This window comes from Cydia splendana, chromosome Z, assembly GCF_910591565.1.
Source record: "Cydia splendana chromosome Z, ilCydSple1.2, whole genome shotgun sequence".
Lineage (NCBI taxonomy): Eukaryota > Metazoa > Arthropoda > Insecta > Lepidoptera > Tortricidae > Cydia > Cydia splendana.
In genome coordinates this window covers 12,576,459-12,595,355 of record NC_085987.1, presented here as the reverse complement: position 1 = coordinate 12,595,355, position 18,897 = coordinate 12,576,459, and the positions used below count along the sequence as shown (strand labels likewise).

Below are 18,897 nucleotides of genomic sequence, written 5' to 3'. Positions count from 1 at the left end.
GCCTCATTATTACTGTCCGTAAAGCCAGTCCCTAGATATCTATGTCAATGCCTCCCTTTTTTACAGCTTTAGTAGGTATACCTACGAGTTCGCCGCCACAGTATCTCGCGCGCGAACTTGAACTTCTAACGTTTCTGCTCAACAGTTTGCATGTAGCTTACAGAGAGTATTTTGGAACATGGAGTGAATGGCGACCGTGCAACGCTGTTAATCCAATGGTACGCTCAAGTTCTACAGAGGTACCTGAGGGTGGTATTCCACCTGTCCAATTTCTTTGCCCAATGTCAGTGCGTCTCACTCTCTCATTAAAGCATAATGTGAGACGCAATAGCAATACACATTGGACAAAGAAAATGGATAGGTGGAATACCACCCTAAGGGCCACTTGCACCATACACTAACCCGGAGTTAACCGGTTAAACCTGGAGTTACCACGGTTACCAGTACAATTTGACACTGGATTAACGGTTTAACCGGTTAACCCCGGGTTAGTGGGATGGTGCAAGTGGCGCTATGAGAGGTATTTAAATTTTAAACCCCTGACTGGCTTCGCTTGCTAATGTTACGTCATGTGGAAGATTCATTCATACTTACCACTAAATCTTCAGCGGAACTATACATCATTGAACCCCCTGGCAAAAATGTGATTAGGATGCCGAGTGGAGCCCGGGGAGGGAGCCTATATGTAGCCGTCTCGCTTTTTGAGTAGTATAGGTACCTAACCTTACCTATATCTTCTAAACTAAACATATACGGATTTATGCTACATTAAATAAGTACATAGGTACATAGATGATCAAGCAAATCTTGTCAGTAGCGAAAAAGGCGCGAAATTCAAATTTTCTATGAGACGAAATCCCTTCGCGCCTACATATTTCAAATTTGCCGCCTTTTTCTAACTAGATCTGCTTGACCAACTATACTTTCATTCTCAAATAACTAAAACAAAACAATTTTTACTTACGTGAAAACTAGATATACTGAATGTAGATATTTTAATAAATATTTATATTATACCTACTATTTAAGTAATGTTTGAACAAAATAAATAGGTAGGTACATATTGCACGAAGAAAAAAAATCTTATTAAATTCAAATAAATGTATTAAAAAACTTACTCATAATAAATCCAAACTAACAATATGACCCATAAATGTGTCACACTTTCAAAAACGAAATACATATACTGTGAGTAAAATATAATACAGTAATAGCGATTATTTATTATGCTAAGGCACCATTTGAATATAAACTTTTTATTATGCTATGTGTACGAATATAATATGTACTTTTATTATGCGAAATGAGATGCATTTTTGGTACTTGATGGTCGATAACCGTCGCTTCTTTACTTAGGAAGTTTGCCAACCTCGTGCAGGTAGGCGGCAAACAACTTGATCTGAAACCAAGAAAATAAACGGGTCAGAATTATTTTTCCCACCAAGCACTTAACCAATACAGATCACAAGCTTCACCAGAATTCTTAATATCACACAAGATTAAAATATCTTAAGTTTCAAAACCAGGACTGCAGGGACTCAACAAAGCTTTACTAAAACCAATACTTTACTAAAGACAATAGAGTGTATAGAGCCGGATTGTCAAAGTAGATTATGTAGGCACTGTAAATTTACTGCCATCTTTTGACAGAAGATTAAAATTGTTAGAACGCCATTTGACTTTGATCCTTATTCTTTCACTGATATGTGTTAACTTGTTAAATATTAATATTAACGCCATCTACTCGACTGTAGGCCAAAGGTATGGTGCATCTTTTCGAGCGATGGCGCCAAAACCTTCGGCCTACTCTCGAGTAGATGGCGTTAATATTAATATTTGACAAGTTAACACATATCAGTGAAAGAATAATGATCAAAGTCAAATGACGTTCTAACAGTTTTAATCTTGTCGAAAGATGGCAGTAAATGTACTGTAGCTACATAATTTACCATGACAGTAACTCTCTATTTCAAATTATCTTGGCTAAAAGTCTGCCTTTACATTGATTGTTTTAATTTCATACATTTGCCACTAATACAAGTTCTTCATGTGCTTCTTATGCTGACTTCACATCATCGAATCCTGTAAGTACATCGTCCATGTAAAAGTCTCTGTCTATAATTCAGATGCTATTTTCTTTTTTCTCTTCTTTGGCCAGCTGTTTTAGTGACCTTATTGCCAAGTAGGTAGCAAACAGGGTGGCCAAAAAATAAGTGAATTCCTGTTGTTAGGGAGGTTTTGGGATTATACTGAGCAACTTTTACTATGGGACAAACCCCGAAATCGCGAAAAAAAAATTTACCCTCCCATAGAAAATGGACCAGCCAAAATGTATGAAACAGCCAATTTTTTTTCTGGGATGGTCCCATAGTAAAAGTTGGTCAGTATAATCCCAAATTCATGGAGGATGCAACGGCAACGGGAATGCACTTATTTTTTGACCACCCTGTATATGAACTCGCACGTAACACTAATGAATGTGTAAACAGGCCCTAACCCTGGGTTATATGTATGATGTATTGTGTACTCACGCCCTCGATGTAGTTCCTGCAGTTGATCTTCTCGTTCTGCGAGTGTGCCATGTCGTCGCCGGCGCCCATGGGCAGCAGCAGCACGTTGCGCCCGCTCGCCTCCTGCAGCGTGATGGTCACGGGGATGGACCCGCCCTCGCGAGACATGTCCGGCTCAGTCTGCCAATGAAAAACTCTCATTACCGTAAAAGTATAAAACTTTGCCCTTTAACATAACTTTGCCCAGCGCGTCACAGTTTAGTAAAAGCGAAATAACTTAAAAGTAGTTAAAGATACACTTACTTTTACGGTATGAAAGAAAGAAAGAAAGAAAGTAATTTATTCGATAAAGCACACATACACAGGACAAAAAGATGAAAAACAAAGGAAAAGATAAGGATAACAACAACAATGCAAAGACAGCAGACAGAAATTATATACACACAGACAGAAAAATGAATTACACTTGAGTCCAGCAATGTGTGCAGTAAGGAAAAGGCTTTGACTCAGCATATTGTCGCAATTTGCAAGCGAGGCAAAATTGCAACGCTGTTTATTCTGCCAAGGCCTGAGGGAGTGACTTAATATACACTACACATAATGAAAAAAACAATAAAATAAACGATAAGTAAAGTGCAATAAATAAATAGTAAAAAATTCGTTGTACCTACATATAACATTTTATTTTATTGGACGTTAACAACTCTGTGGATAAAATATTGCGTGTTTTTTTTTTTGATGTGTGCGTTTAAGTAAAGTTGGCATAAAAATAGTATTGGTTGATAAAATACTGAAAATATTAGAACAAATATGCTACACGTACAAAAAGAAAAAAAGAGAAAGTAAAATAATTAAGTGGAGGAGTGTGAAAATGTTAAGACGAAAGTTGACTAACCGCTTCTCCATGATTCAAACGCAGTCTCCATTATCCTTTCTAGATATTAACATTACAAAAAATATTTTTACTCAAATTGATGCTACCTATGCCCCTTCCTTCGTTAATAATTATTTTCGATTTATTTATTATTATAGGGGTTAGGTGCTTTCAAACATTTGTATGACATGTTTTGCCCCTACCTTTCATACTAATCAAAGAAAGGGTCGAATAAAATGAAATGAAGCGGCATAGCTACAATTAATGTATAGATCAAACTGTATAAAAATATTTTCCCTAATGTCAATCTAGAGAGGAAAATAGGGACTAAGTTTGTAGACACGGTCATCCACTATCCTCTAGTATCAAAAGGAGCAGCGCGTGATCCAACTAACGCACCTACTAATGTATGTACATATAATCAAACAGTAGACAAATAATCACTTAGCAAATGCAATGCAAAGTTAGCTTGGTCCGACTCTAGCTGGCTGCTGGCAAAATTCTATGTAAAGTATGGTTTATAGCGACCGCCACCGACGCTTAATGTTGGTGCTGCCACCGACAGTGCATGCACGCTCCCTCGCCGCATTATACTTCGCGAAAATAACCAGAGGGTCCTGTGCTGCTCATGCACGCTCCCTATCGTGAGATCTTAAAAGAACCTTCGGGTCTCGGCTATAATCAGACATAATCGTGTAATAGAAAATGACAGTTTCAATTACTTTGGTTGACGAATTAGCGGCAGTCTAACACCCAAAGAGTGCAGTCGTTTTTCTCGTCTTGAACTATATAGAGCAGTTAATACCACCATAATATATTCGTTATTATTACATTAGATATTTAAAAAAATAGATTTTAATGGAGACACGTTTCAAAAAGGGTATATCTGTAAATAGTCAATCGCGGTAAATTGTATATAATGTATATAAATATTTTGCGAAGGAAGCGGCAACTTTTAAGGAGAGCGATAATTGTAAATATTTTAATAAACTTCAAGACCGGGTGATAGAAGCAACAGGCATTTCAAAAAGTACTTTAAAAAGATTTTAAACGAAGCCAACCAAAAATCTCCATCTATGCCTTTTGAAACGCCACAGAGAAAGAGACCGAAAAAAGATTATTTACTAAATTTAGATAGTTTTGATTACGACGTAATCAGGAGGATGGTATATGACTTTCATTATAGATTCAAAGAAGTCCCTAATTTGAAAAATTTGCGATTGAAATTAATAGAAGCGATAAATTTCAAGGGTTCTACGTTCACGCTACGAAAAATTTTACGAAAATTGGGATTTCGGTATTGCAAAACCAAAGATAACCGAAAAACTTTAATGGAAAAACATGATGTGCGACTTAAAAGGACACAATTTTTATCTAAAATAAAAAAATGTAGAGAAGAAGGAAAATAAACAGTGTATATGGATGAATCGTACATACACACCTCGCACGTTAATGGCAAAGGCTGGTCAGACTCTAGCAACGCAGGGATTGGGACCAATTTCCAAAGGGCAACGTCTTATTATAGCTCATGCCGGCAGTGAAAATGGTTTTATACCTGGTGCGTTGCTTATGTACAAGTCTACGGACACAACGGGAGATTATCATAAGGAGATGAACAGCGAAAACTACGAGAAATGGCTTAAAAATCAGCTCATTCCAAATTTGCCGCAAAACTCCGTGCTAGTAGTTGATAATGCCCAAACAAACATACCGAAAAGATGCCAAATTCTAATACCCGGAAACAAGATATGATAGATTGGTTGAAAACTCGCAACATTCCAGTAAACACCCGACTAAAAAAAAACCGATATTTACGAAATTATCTCAAAACACAAACCAGAACATATTCAATATTCAATAGATAAAATAATGGCTGAACATGGTCATACTGTTCTGCGGTTACCTCCGTATCACCCAGATTTTAACCCTATCGAAAATATATGGGCTCAAATAAAACAATATGTAGCCCAGCGTAATGTTGATATGAACATGACAAGCATCAGGAATCTTCTCCAAGAAAAGGTTAATATGATCGGTCCGGAAGACTGGCGAAAAGTTTGTCAGCACGCAGTTAAATGTGAAGAAAATTTCAGTAAATACGAAAATAGAATTGATAACTACAGTGACCAATTTATAATTGATACACATGACTCCGATAGTGATGATGATAGGCTCACACCATAGCATATTAAAAATGGTAATATTAACGCAATTTTCTAATCTTGAAGTTTTACTTTTATATTATAAATTCAAATCTACTTCTCCTTCTTCTTGGTGGTGACTAGGGTTGCCATACGTCCGGATTTGACCGGACATGTCCGGATTTTTGACTCTTTGTCCGTTGCGGCCGGTCTTGGCATGTGTCCGGATTTTTAGGAATGACCTTATAAAAATAAAATGCGCGCCCGGGGAGGGGGCTACGGGATCGGGCGAAGGGAAAGGGAAAAGTAGAGCCACGATACAGTACACCGCAGAGAGCAGCGCGCCGCCGGGGCGTCGTTCAAGTTACGCCAAATCTCTGCTACAAGAAATGTCCGGATTTTTATGGCAATGTCCGGATTTTTATCAGGACATTTAATTCTTCCATATGGCAACCCTAGTCGTGACCTCATGACTGAGGGACGTGACTTTATTGGGCTATTCTTTCTGTCACTGCTCTCCAGGCCGTTCGATCTTCAGCCATTTGTATAGTTGCCTGGGAGTGAAGTCCTGGTAACGTCTTGGACCACATCTGTCCATCTTCTGGGTGCACGCCCTCTACTCATTCGTCCATCGACACTCCCAGTAATAATACGTCTTTTAATGCATGTGCGTGCCACGTCTGATTGTATGATCGAAGAAAATCCAATATGCGATAGGTATTCTCAGCTCTATATAATTTCTTCCAGAAGCGATACATGGTGAGATGACATTCTGTTTTCAAATTTACCTCCGGTCGAAATTCAAATTCTGATTCCATTTTATTTAAATTATGACAATAAGTCTAATCGCAATATAGTTATCTAGCGAAATTTAATTTAAGTGCCCTTAGATTAAGGTTTATTTTATGTTGATGCTAATTGTCCACTTAACTTTTTACGATAACTTCAAAAAGTTTTATCAGCTATTAAGAAAGCAGAACAGCAGTATCACCTTCGTACGTTACCGCCGATAACCGAAGTCTTTTTCTAAATTACGAAGGTTCTTCTAAGATCTCACGCACTGTACGTACATGTACATAAAGTAGTAGTGTAGTACCTGATAGATGAGCCTGGTGGCGCGCGCGGCGGCTTGGTAGTGCGGGTGGTGCGGGTCCTCGGTCCACGCGCGCCCGCTCTGCGCGGATATCTTCATCGTGTTCGGCGAGCCGCGCTCGGCCCACTGAAAGTACCAACAATACATTACAAATGAGTTCGCAAGGCCTTATCTTTATCATATTTTATTCAACTAACCGTGTTAGTTACTATGGGTGGGTAAATATTAAATTAGCACCATTTTCTGAAGTTCGACGGGGCTCCGTCGACTCAGGGAACGAGTCAAAGATTTTCACGTTTCACGATATGCCTAGGAATTTCACGATATCTTACGATCGGGCGCCGACATATACTATGATGACATTAAACTGATCTGATGATGTAGAATTGTAGAGCTTACATATGTAGTCAGTCAGTCAATCAAAACTCGTATCAAAATAGAAATACTTGACATAAAGTTTACAAATAGTTATAAGATGTACAGTAAAGGGCCATAAAGTTTGCACATCGGAATTTCGGCTTCGTAGAGCGTTGTCTCTTTCATTCTCGTTGCCTCCAATATTCTCTTTCTAAATACCGATGTGCAAACTTTATGGCCCTTTACTGTATCTTACTGTATGTATATGATCAATAAAAAACCGGCCAAGTGCTAGTCGGACTCGCGCACGAAGGGTTCCGTACCATTACGCAAAAAACGGCAAAAAAATCACGTTTGTTGATATTCTGTTTTTAGTACTTGTTGCTATAGCGGAGACCGAAATACATCATCAGTGAAAATTTTAACTGCCTATCACGGTTCATGAGATACAGCCTGGTAACAGACAGACAGACGGACAGACAGACAAACAGACAGACAGAAGGACAGCGGAATCTTAGTAATAGGGTCCCGTTTTTACCATTTGGGTACCGAACCCTAAAAACCTAAAATGTTGAAAGTGATGGCACAAACCTTTTTGTGAATGTAATCAAACACTAGTTTCTCCACTTCCTCGGGCTCCTGGTTGGGCACTATCCTCAGAGAGAACTTTCCAATCACCTTCCCCGGGATCACTGTCTTGGCGCCTGGCTGGAATGCAGCTCCTAAAAAATAAATAAGTTTTTGGTACCTACAAACTTTTATCGCTTTTCTTACCACAGGTAACTAATACACATGGAGACAATGGGGTTGGCCGATGGAAGTTTTTAGCAGATGGCGCCATCATAGCTTGCCCTGTCAATCCCTAGAATTGTGTCAAATTTTTGTTTTTTTTAACACCCTGGATGCCAGCCCTTTAAGCCAAATCTCATAGAAAAAGGGGCAAGCTATGATGGCATCATCTATGCAAACCTTTGACAGTTGCCAACCCCATTCTACAAACCCCAAACACAATTAGGTTGCGTTGTTTCATCACAGAGTTCCTATGGCCACCTCCTGTCTCCATCATCAGATCAGCTCGATGGTACCATAATATTGCATTGTCAACGACTTACATACGTATGAAAATTTTCAGCTCTATCGGAAATGGGGAAGTAGGTCAAATTTAGCTTCCAAGATTGTATTCTTACTGTTTCGAATTTAAAAAGTTACAAATGTATTTCCATATTATAAGTTATAAAACCACTCAAATCAATCAACCGCTTAATCAATCAATCGTCGCAGAGTATTGTTATTGTTAGGTATTAGGTACAACATTACATAAACCATCTCCCACAATACAGGTCTGCGCGAGAAAATAACGGGACACGAAGGCTTCGATCGAGTGAGATTAGTGATAAGCCGTTATAAAGCGTTGGTTTCGATTACTATTATTAGGTATCACAATTCCTAATAGCACCGAGGATTCCGAAAACACCGCGTTGGTATTGACTTTGGGTATGTACAGTCAGTAAAACCATCAGCTTAGCACATTTGCATACATATTTTTACGCAGAGATGCTAAGCTAATAACTTAGCGCCCTGTACCATCGTCCCCACTAAGAACGGCTACAGAGACAGCTACAGACGCGCACGGTAACAGTTTAATATGAACCTTCATACATTCCGAGAAGGTAAATGATGGCGTATTATACATAATAGGCGTGGCGTTCAAAGCGTTAACTGGCAATTCCTAAACCCTGCAAAGACCACAAATGGTAATTCAAATGTGTTAGTGTAAGTACTAAGTACCTTCAATTCCGTGCAACGACAAGGTCGGGTACCTCCACCGGTGCATAAGGAGCTGTTCTTTGACACCGTTGTGCGCCAGTTTTGGGGTTCCAATCGTGCTCCTGTAAAATTACAAACAATAATAATTGACAACTAACTAGTAGGTATTCTTTAGAAAAAACACTTTACTTGGATCTCGTCCTCAATAATGAACCCGGTTTTTGATCCAATTGCGATATTTAATGATAGTTTAAACTCAGCTTCTATAGAGATACGATACAGATAGGGTTACCAGATGACAGGAATTTTCCTGACATGTCAGGAATTTTGGCCTTTTGTCAGGAATGGGGACGGAACACGAAAATGTCAGGAATTTTTGGAACTGATAGACTTTTTGACATTGCACGCAGAGAAGATGGCCGATGGGGTCGAAAAGTGCTCGAGTGGAGACCACGGACTAGCAAGCGCAGCGTAGGACGTCCACCCACAAGATGGACAGACGACCTTATTAAGGCCGCCGGAGGACGCTGGATGCGGGCCGCTTCCAACCGGTACGAATGGAGGTCCAAGGGGGACGCCTATGTTCAGCAGTGGACGTCTTATGGCTGAGATGATGATGATAGACTTTTTTATAAAGTACCTTTTTGTTTACGTAAATCGATACAAATAATAAATTTAATAAAACCCGGCTATCGGCTCAATCGGGTGGCCATCACTAACGGCTAGACACCCCCCTCCCCCCCCCCCCCCTGAATGTCAGGAAAAATATTCGGAAATCAGGAATTTTGTCAGGAAATTCTAAATTTGTATCTGGTAACCCTAGATACAGACAAGACCAGAAGAAAAACCATAATGTCCATTTTTTTCTATCCCTTAAAATTCTTCTATGTAAACAGACTAATTTCAACTTGCATTACAATAGGCCTGATGACAGTAACAAACAATCATGGAAATAATGGTTTTAGAGAAACATAAATAATATATGTTAATATGATTCTAAAAAATGGCCCAATCTCAGTATAAACTGAAGGATTATTAATATAATATATTCAATAAAATAAAAGTACAAAATTCTCCAATCGGCCATTTTCACTGAAACACCAATCAGAAACGGTCTAAGAAGTGACGTCGTCAATCTATGAGATATTTCTTAGAGCAGCATAGACAACCTCATTTACCGTAATCCATACGTCCTCACCAATGAGTTTGGAGGTTCAAAAAAAATATTATTTCGCCACTAAACATTTATTACGTCCAAAAAATATTATTACACGATATAAAGTAAATATTTATTTGTTATTTTATGAATAATATGCTAAATAATACGATATATCACCAAAAAACTTTTTAAATTATTTGGCTGAATGGAACTATCATTATTGCCATGTTGGCTGTCGTAACCAGAAAAAATGAAAAATGAAAAAGTAAAACTGGCGCTCGGTATTTTCACAAAAAATTAACATGTATCTAAATAATTAATCTTAAATTGCAACCGTGTGAGAGTTTTTGTATAAAATGAGTTATTGTGATTAATTTTTGTAATGTATTTATGACCCCTAATCGTAATATATGGTGCTGAATTAACAATATCATTCGGGTTCAAGGCAAAGTTCGTAACTGTAAGTATGTAAACAATATCTACCACACTACCAGGGGTGCGAAACTCCTGACTTCGGTCAAACTCGGCTCCGCTCGGCTCAGCATTGCTCCGAGCAATTATTAGGGTTGGCACCACTTGACTTCCTTTTGCGTGCACGACCACAGATAAGATATTCACTTGATTTTTGACAACCCTAAATAGCCGAAAGGGATAGTGCCATATATTAGAAAGGGCCATCATGATTCGACCCTGAACCGCTGTCAAACTTCGTTTTTGTAGGAAGTTTCCTTTCTGTACGGTAGTACTATTAATTATTCTGTGACACTACCACCAACTAATTTTTGACGTCACAAATGGCGTGAGAGGCGTTTTCGCGCGAGGTTTAAACTAGTTACAATAAAATGCAATTATTTATGTTAAATCTTATGAGTATAGCTGAAATATCATATTTCCCGGAACCAATACAAGTGTACCGACAATATTAAAAGGGATTTCAAAATCAGGCCTATTAAACTGTAAAAATTCTCTTAACATATCGTAAAATGAACGTTCAGTATTTTCTAATGGACTCTACTATACAGGGTGGAAAGGCACGACGATCCTTCCCGGAAGTATTAGGTCGTTTAAGTGATACAGAGACTATTGGTAATGGTAAGAATCGTTAATTGAGTAAAAAATAAAAATTGCAAAAATACTACTTTTTAACTGTGGTGATAACCCTATAGCATGTGCACATGACGGCTAGATTAAGGATCTCCGTCGGGAAAGCTCGGGACTTTACACTTTTTTCCGATCGTTGACAGTATCGCAATGATGTATGAATGACGCATAAATGTCAAATAAATCAAATGCATGCAAAAATATTACAAACAATTTTATTACTTTCTTAGATAATTACTTTTTTCCAATATTTAATACTATCTTCTTTTCACATACGGTGTTCAAATGTACCTCCGTGTATTACAACGCCGCCGCAGCCCGTACCCGAGTATGTCGATGCACATGCGATATAGTGTATGCTCTTCGTCATTTATCCTCCGCAGAAAGCACCAATTAGCCTTTGTCTCATTTCGTCCGCAGTTTCACATTCCGTTTTGTTTGGTACACCATATCTTTTACACAGCCCCACAAATTTAAATAGCCACGAGCATCTAACATTTTTATTTGAAGAATATGACATTCAATAAGTATAGTTCAATGAAAATTTAATTTCAAACATCAGACGTCTTGTCTATTTCCTACCACGCAAGAAGGTTTGTTAGTTTGGTATTGAAGAAGTATTTATTCTTGATTTATTCTTAGTATTTAATTTTTGCAAGTTCATTTGGTGCAACTAACACAACCTACTTGTTATTTTTAATTATTTTAGATAGTTTCCAATTATTCGAAAATAATTTTGTGAAACGTGTTAAGAAACTAAAACCTTTTTATCAGTCAAGGAAACCAGAGATATTTATAAGACGATTGCGTACTTTTGAGTGGTTGTCAATGTCACCATTTGAACTGTCGTTGTAAACAATGTTGTGGTTAGTATTATTAATATTAAGGAATAACATAACTATTTCATTCAAGTATTGAACAAGTGGAACCACTAAGAAAGCGAAAATCCTGCAATGATTCTTACCGTGCTGTAAGCAGACCTAAAAATGGTTAGATGGCAACAAATTAGCATAATTTCCTGTCGAATACTGATTGTTTACAAGTAAGTTCATTGACCCTGTCACCTGTTAGGGTTAGAACAAAGTAGTTTTTTGCGTGGATGTTTAAAAGGTCATAATTTAGAAACGGTTGCCCATATTAACATAGTTTCTATGGAGAAAATATAGAGCTTAGGCTAAACTATCTCCCATTTCCGGAAAGGATCGTCGTGCCTTTCCACCCTGTATACTACTATGCTTTACATTAGCAAACTTTATCTCCTCGATTCCCGCCGACGAGTCAGATATCGGGTCAGCAAAGAGTATCAAAATTCAATTCTAAACTAAAAACGTCAGTTGTTTTTTGGCTAGCCAATTAAGACCCCTACCAATTACCTGTATGCCTCAGGATCGAAATCAATGGAAGTGTATAGTTTCTTTTCGGCTTCCGTCAACGGAGCGACAGATTTGTAGATATCCGTGACTAGGATTTTGCCGTCCTTGTCCACCAACTGGTCCATCAGGTAAATGAGATCAGACATGGCTGAAATACAATTCTTGGGTTCATAACAAAGCACATATTACCTACATTGCACTAGACTTTTATCATGACGACCCTTGTGTAAGCTGAAAACTTAGCCTCGTAAGTCCCCGGGTACAAGTACAAGTACAAATTAAATTCGAGTTTTGAACTCTTAAGGGGCCCACTGATTAACAGTCCGCCGGACGGTATAGGCCTGTCAGTTAGAACAAAATTTTGACAGTTCCGAACAACTGGCAGGCCGATACCGTCCGGCGGACTGTTAATCAGTGAGCTCCTTTATATAAATAAAAAAAAGTTCCAAATCAAAAGCGCAAAAAATGACTTGGGTCTTGCGAGGTTAGAACTTTTAAGGTTCCCACCATAATATTAGGGATATTTTAGATACACATAACATCACATCGATTTCTTAAGGAGCCCACTGATTAACAGTCCGCCGAACGGTATCGGCCTGTCAGTTGTTCGGAACTGTCAACATTTTGTTCTAACTGACAGGCCGATACCGTCCGGCGGACTGTCAATCAGTGGGTGGGTGTTCTACTTGTTTTGTATCAAGTACTGTAATTGTACAAAATAATCTTGAACAAGCTAATAAGCGAACAAGTTTACATGGAGATACGATATATGATTTTTCTAATCTTTAAAATAGATTAATCGTGCTTTGTTGTAAACTTTAAAATAGTTAGTTTGATTGAGTTAGAGATAACATTATTGCACATTACACATTATATAAATCATGGCCAGTTTTATTGTTCTCGTGACAATAACGTAATAAATGGGTGAACATTGTACCTACATAAATCTGAGTACCTAGAAACAATGAATGCAACACGAGATACTAATCGGATTAGCTTCAAGCGATAGTCACACGTGGTTACAATCGCGATATGCGGCTGAAATGTATGTCGTGTTCTGTTTATCGAACGAATAGGCAAATAAGTAATTAGATAGCAATATTTGTTCTGGCGATAGGAACATGCCTACATCAAATTTCATGTACAGTCGAGTTCACAAACATATTTACCCTCCTGCTAAATGTACATTACAATGTATATATTCGTGCAATCTAATTTGAACCTTTCATGAACCATATACCTGAATTTTATTGTAACATACATGTTATAAACATGACACGTTTGTGAGGATGGATGTCTGAATGTTTATTTTATTACCCTCTCCTGTTATACAAAAATAGCTAAACGGATTTGGATGAAATATGAACCTAAGTAATTTAGAATCTAGATTAAAACGTAATAATATTAAAATACTTGTTCAAGTTTCATGGGGTACAAATAAAGAGGTTGAAGTTTGCGTGTTTATGCAATTCGGTTCTATGTACTTTGAAAATTCTGTCAATATAAAGAAAATTTGGTATCTATGATGCATACAGAGTTCCCGCCTTTCAACGTTGAGTAGCAGTGTGAGATACAAGATTTTTGCAAAGTAGTGACGAAATATAAGTTCTATGAGGCCAAAGTCGCGGACAAAGGTTGGTATTTATCAATTCGCAACACTTCTGGAATTATCTGATTGACACAATACCCATGCCCATACTTGCTTACGAGCCACAATACCGACAATTGAGTCATTACTCAGAAATGATTTGTTATTTATTGCTTCATACCTAAGCAACATGTACTTAGGTATAATGGCTGGGAGTACACTGTTACGACATAATAATTATTATTTACTAAAAATTAAAGAGCAGAGTTTAAAGAAAAATATTTAGTTGGAAATAATTTCATTTTTGGTGACAAGCACACCGGCTTTTCTTTCCACCGGCAACTAATTTTAGCTTCCTAGTTTTGGCCCACACTGGCCAACACTAAAAAAATAACATACATACTAACAGGGCAAGTTAAATAAAAACTTGTTAATAGACCAAGCATAGGGTATTACTTACTTATAGATTATTATATAATAAATATTAAAAAGGGGGGAGGAAATGGGCCGATTCTTATTTTTTTCTAACATAGAGGGAGAGGGGCTCAAAAACTGGCGAATTACATTTGACATATACATAAACAAAAACATACATATTCAGACCATTTTGCCTGAATTAAATAAATACATTACAATGCAATAAAGACATAAACAAACAGCCTCACACCCTTAACACATAATAATAACTTTAGTAAATCAGTTAATGCTGTGCCCATACTTTTATAACTAACACGTGACTTAATCGCGTAAAACTTCCGTTTATTTATGGCCTGACGTTTCGAACGTGACGTAACGTTCGTGGTCACAGGCATACTCAAAAATAAATAAAAATATGAGTGAAAATCGTGTTAGTTTAAATCAATACAATGCTATGCAAATAGCATCTGGTGTAATTTTACATACCTTCATGTACAGTTCCACCATAAACACCACTGTGCAGATCCATTTTGGCACATTCAACTTCCAAGAAATAGTAGCTTATGCCACGGAGGCCATAAGTGATACACGGCTTGGTGGTCCCCAACCAGTAATTGTCAGATATGCATACATAGTCCACAGTGTCGAAGAAACCCTCAGGTTTTAGTTGCTCAGTTAAGAGAGCATCTAGACCTTCTGAGCCAGACTCTTCCATACATTCAAATACAAATTTCAAGTTCACTGGTAGCTATCAAGGAAATAAACATTTGCAGTATTACAATAAATAACACATTACATATAATATTTGGACAAATCACTTCCAGTTAACCTTTGAGTAACTAGAGGAGAGCCAGATACACAACATAATAAGAGTTGTTGGTGTATCCCCATTTGCCCTCACCTTCTAGACATTGAGTACACTATTACATCCCAATGGAATATAGATATTGAAATATAACTATGTATAAATATCCCAGGCAGAGACTCATCTGCACTCACTCCACTATCATCACTTTCTCCTTTGATCCCATCTTGTGCTTACGGGACAAGGAGACTAGGCCAGCAGTCGACAACAGGCGGCCCGCAAACTTCTCACTTGCGGCCCGTGAGCCTCTCTGGCTATTTTGTATGTAATATTTAGAAACAATTATGTCTGATAGAGTCATTAAATATTAACAAACTGCGGCCCGCATCAACTTCGTTAACTACTATGTGGCCCTTGGCTGCAAAAACTATGTGGACTAGGCTAACTACATAAGTATGATAAGTAACTAACACTACAAGTAGCCAATTAATTTGTAATTTATTAATAAAAAATGACCAATTTTTTTTTATGTTGGTACTTTTGGTGCTTTTGCACTGCACATTCAAACATTTGAAATAGGACTTGGGTAAAGCTTAAAAACTGATCCTATAAGTTTTCAACCTGAACTGAACATGTAAATAGCTGCTTGTTATGATATGACTTATTTGAATATAGATACATGCTATCTTACCTCCTCGCCAACAGCCTTGTATGCATTAATTGCATGTAGCCATCCAAGCACAGGGCCTTTATCATCAGTTGAGCCACGGCCATACAGCTTGTCATTGCGTTCCACTAACTCAAATGGCTCAGTGTGCCAGCCATCGGACTTTAAAGCAGGCTGCACGTCTAAATGCCCGTAAATGCATATCGTGTTCTTCTTGGGGTCCTGGGCGAGATAAAAAAAAAAACAAAGCCACGAATGAAAACCCTTAAAATTGTAGCCTTTAGAATGTAAAGGTTATGATAAACCAAATACTTACTGCTAAAAACAGTTTGTATGCTGTTGGAAGATGGAATTCATTATATGTATCTTATTACAAGCTCTTTACAATCAATCTCTCTAAATAGAAGCACTAAAAAAAAACATAAATGCAATAATGGTAACAATTGGTTAGAAATGAGTTGTCCTCAAAACAACTTTCTCGCAATGTTGAAACATAATTACTACTTTCTGTCTATAAATTAATAAACTTGCTAATGGAGTAACTTACGTTTCCCAAGACTCCAACTAGAACAGGGGGTAATTTAACTTCCTTTTGATCAATGGTCTGGAAGCCGACGTCTCTGAGCTCCGTGCAAGCGCCCACCTCTTTCAACTTATCCTGCATCCAGTGTACCATACGTACGCAGTCATCCCGGTATTTTATATCACACGATACCGAAGGAATCGCAACCGCTTCTTTCAAAAGGTTCTTATAAGTGGTAACATTAGCATCTACATGCTTAAATATTGCTGGCAGAGTTTTTTCTGTTGCCATTTTTAAGGGAGACACAAGAGATATAGAATACTTTTGACTTCGACAGCCCAACTGGCACTGAATAAATCTAGCAACAGCAATTGTCGGCAATTTATTATCAATGCAAACACGTACGGCTTTTGAAATAAAAGGAGAGAGAAACATGATTTAGAGCATTTCGAGATGACGTTGACGTTTACGTTCCGGTTCACGACTATTATGCGTAAAATGATATATTTTCGTCAGGCTAAAGTGGTTATGATAGTCTGTCAATCCATTTCCGTCAGTAGAAAAAAGCGGCAAATTGTAAAAATGTAAGCGCGAAGGGTTATGACTGGTTATGATCCCATAAAATAAAAAGTTTGAATTTCTCGCCTTTTTTACTGACAAAGTTGTTTGACAGACTAGGTCCACACTTTAGTGTAGTAAATGAAGCACGTTGTTGTATGGAGACCCATGCATTAATTTCTCAGTCGATGAAATTTTGCTTGGTTATTGTATAGTATGAGCCGAAACTAACATATAAACATCCAAAAAAAAACACTCCTAAGTTAGGTATTTTTACGTAAAAATACAAATCTGTTTATATATTGAACCGAGTAATTCCTCAGTCCAAAATTATTTTACCAAATAAGTTATTTGTATCAGTATGTGATACTAGAAAAAGATCTAAAATTTTTGTCAAACATAAGAATATTTTTTTATGATAATTCCTTTTTTCGACGCTCATTTTCATCGGAAAATTGCTGTCATTTTTTTCTTCTTATATGATCTTAGAATATAATTTGGCGTAGTGGGTTAGAAAACCAAAAAAAAATGCGTACCCAAATGTATGTATTATAGATCTATTAAAAACTGAGAGTGGAAAATTTCTCAGCCTGATTTATTTTTAAATATATACTAAGTAGTCACATATATACTTAAATCCAAAATATCCAAAAGAAGTATCCCCCAGAACACCGAAATTTTGGAAGTGCAGGGTGACCACTCTTTACTATAACCAAAATTCCCTGACTTTTCCCGGTTTTCCAGGCGTTTTTTCAAGTTTTTCCCTGACCATAATCTTAAATGTAATAAATATAAAATATATAATTGGAATACATTTTTGAGTTTTTGCAGAATTATCTGATAGCAAATTACAATTTATCAATACAATGAAATAATACAAAAACGGAAATAATAAGAAGTACCTAGTATCTGAATAGCTCAGTTGGTAAGAGCGAAAGCATAGTTAGACGGAAGTCGTGGGTTCACATCCTACGTCAGGTGACGTTTTTGTACTGTTTCATTGTACATATTTATAAATTGTAATTTGCTATCACAGTTCATACAACAGTTCATACAATTAGCCAATAATTTATTTATTTTTGTTGAAAGCTGTACAGGAAAAACCAATTGAAACGGTACAGAGGACTACTGAATTTATTGGATATTAAATGTATCATATAATATAATCCAGCGAGAAATACTAAAGGGAACACTTTATCGACCTTAATCGTATTAGTAAGTACTAGACTTCAACGATTTGCGTATTATGGTACCAAAGCGACGAATTGAGAAACCTAATCTTTTGAAGTCGGTTAAAAATCTTTAGTGTCCGACCGAAACATGTTTTTTTGTCGAAACCGAAAATTTTGTAGACTTGTTAAAATCGTGGAAAAAATGAAATAAAACCGCTTTTATACACAAATTAAGGGGCTTTCAACACCCAATGTCCTTGAAATTGATGTTACTTAATACTTAAGCAGTTTATTAAGAAAAACTATTTGTTTTAATAAAGCAAAATAAAAAAGAAATTAAAATTCATTATATATTAAAGACCGTGGTCGTACTCGATACATGATTGAACGAAATAGCCCGATAAAAAATAATAGGGAGTACTTATTACTGCAATGTTTTGCCGCCAGAGTGCAGCACTAGTGCACATACTAAACCATAAGCGTAACTTATACATACAAGGCCTTAAACAATTTTTTGATATAAAATAATAACAAAATCTATTGCAACTTGGTAATCTGTTTTTCCAATAACGCTTCTTTGGCAGCTCCTTCGAGGATTTTTCGCCTTTTTGTTTCTAGTTCTCTCACCATTTCCGCAGTTTTTCTTTTTTCTGCTCTGATTTTCGCCTCTGGACTTAAATCTTCCATCCTTTTGTGTAGCTGCTCCGTGTACAAGGAGTGAGCATTACGAGCCGCGTGGATCATTTTTTTTAAATATTTATTTTGTCTATACTGCCGTGGTAGGATATAGCG

The 18,897-nt window shown here is 37.1% G+C and overlaps 1 protein-coding gene across 1 annotated transcript; it reads right to left on the bottom strand.

The window, feature by feature from the left end:
• Window positions 1-1,083: 1,083 nt before the first annotated feature.
• Window positions 1,084-16,821, bottom strand: LOC134804650 (cytosolic non-specific dipeptidase). The gene is made up of 9 exons (XM_063777759.1): window positions 16,400-16,821; window positions 15,877-16,074; window positions 14,867-15,128; window positions 12,376-12,523; window positions 8,764-8,864; window positions 7,567-7,697; window positions 6,622-6,744; window positions 2,532-2,690; window positions 1,084-1,399 (listed from the first exon to the last, which is right to left on the bottom strand). The coding sequence occupies exons 1-9, from the start codon at window positions 16,808-16,810 to the stop codon at window positions 1,349-1,351; spliced, it is 1,584 nt and encodes a 527-aa protein (XP_063633829.1). The 5' UTR covers window positions 16,811-16,821; the 3' UTR covers window positions 1,084-1,348.
• Between the last annotated feature and the right edge of the window lie 2,076 nt (window positions 16,822-18,897).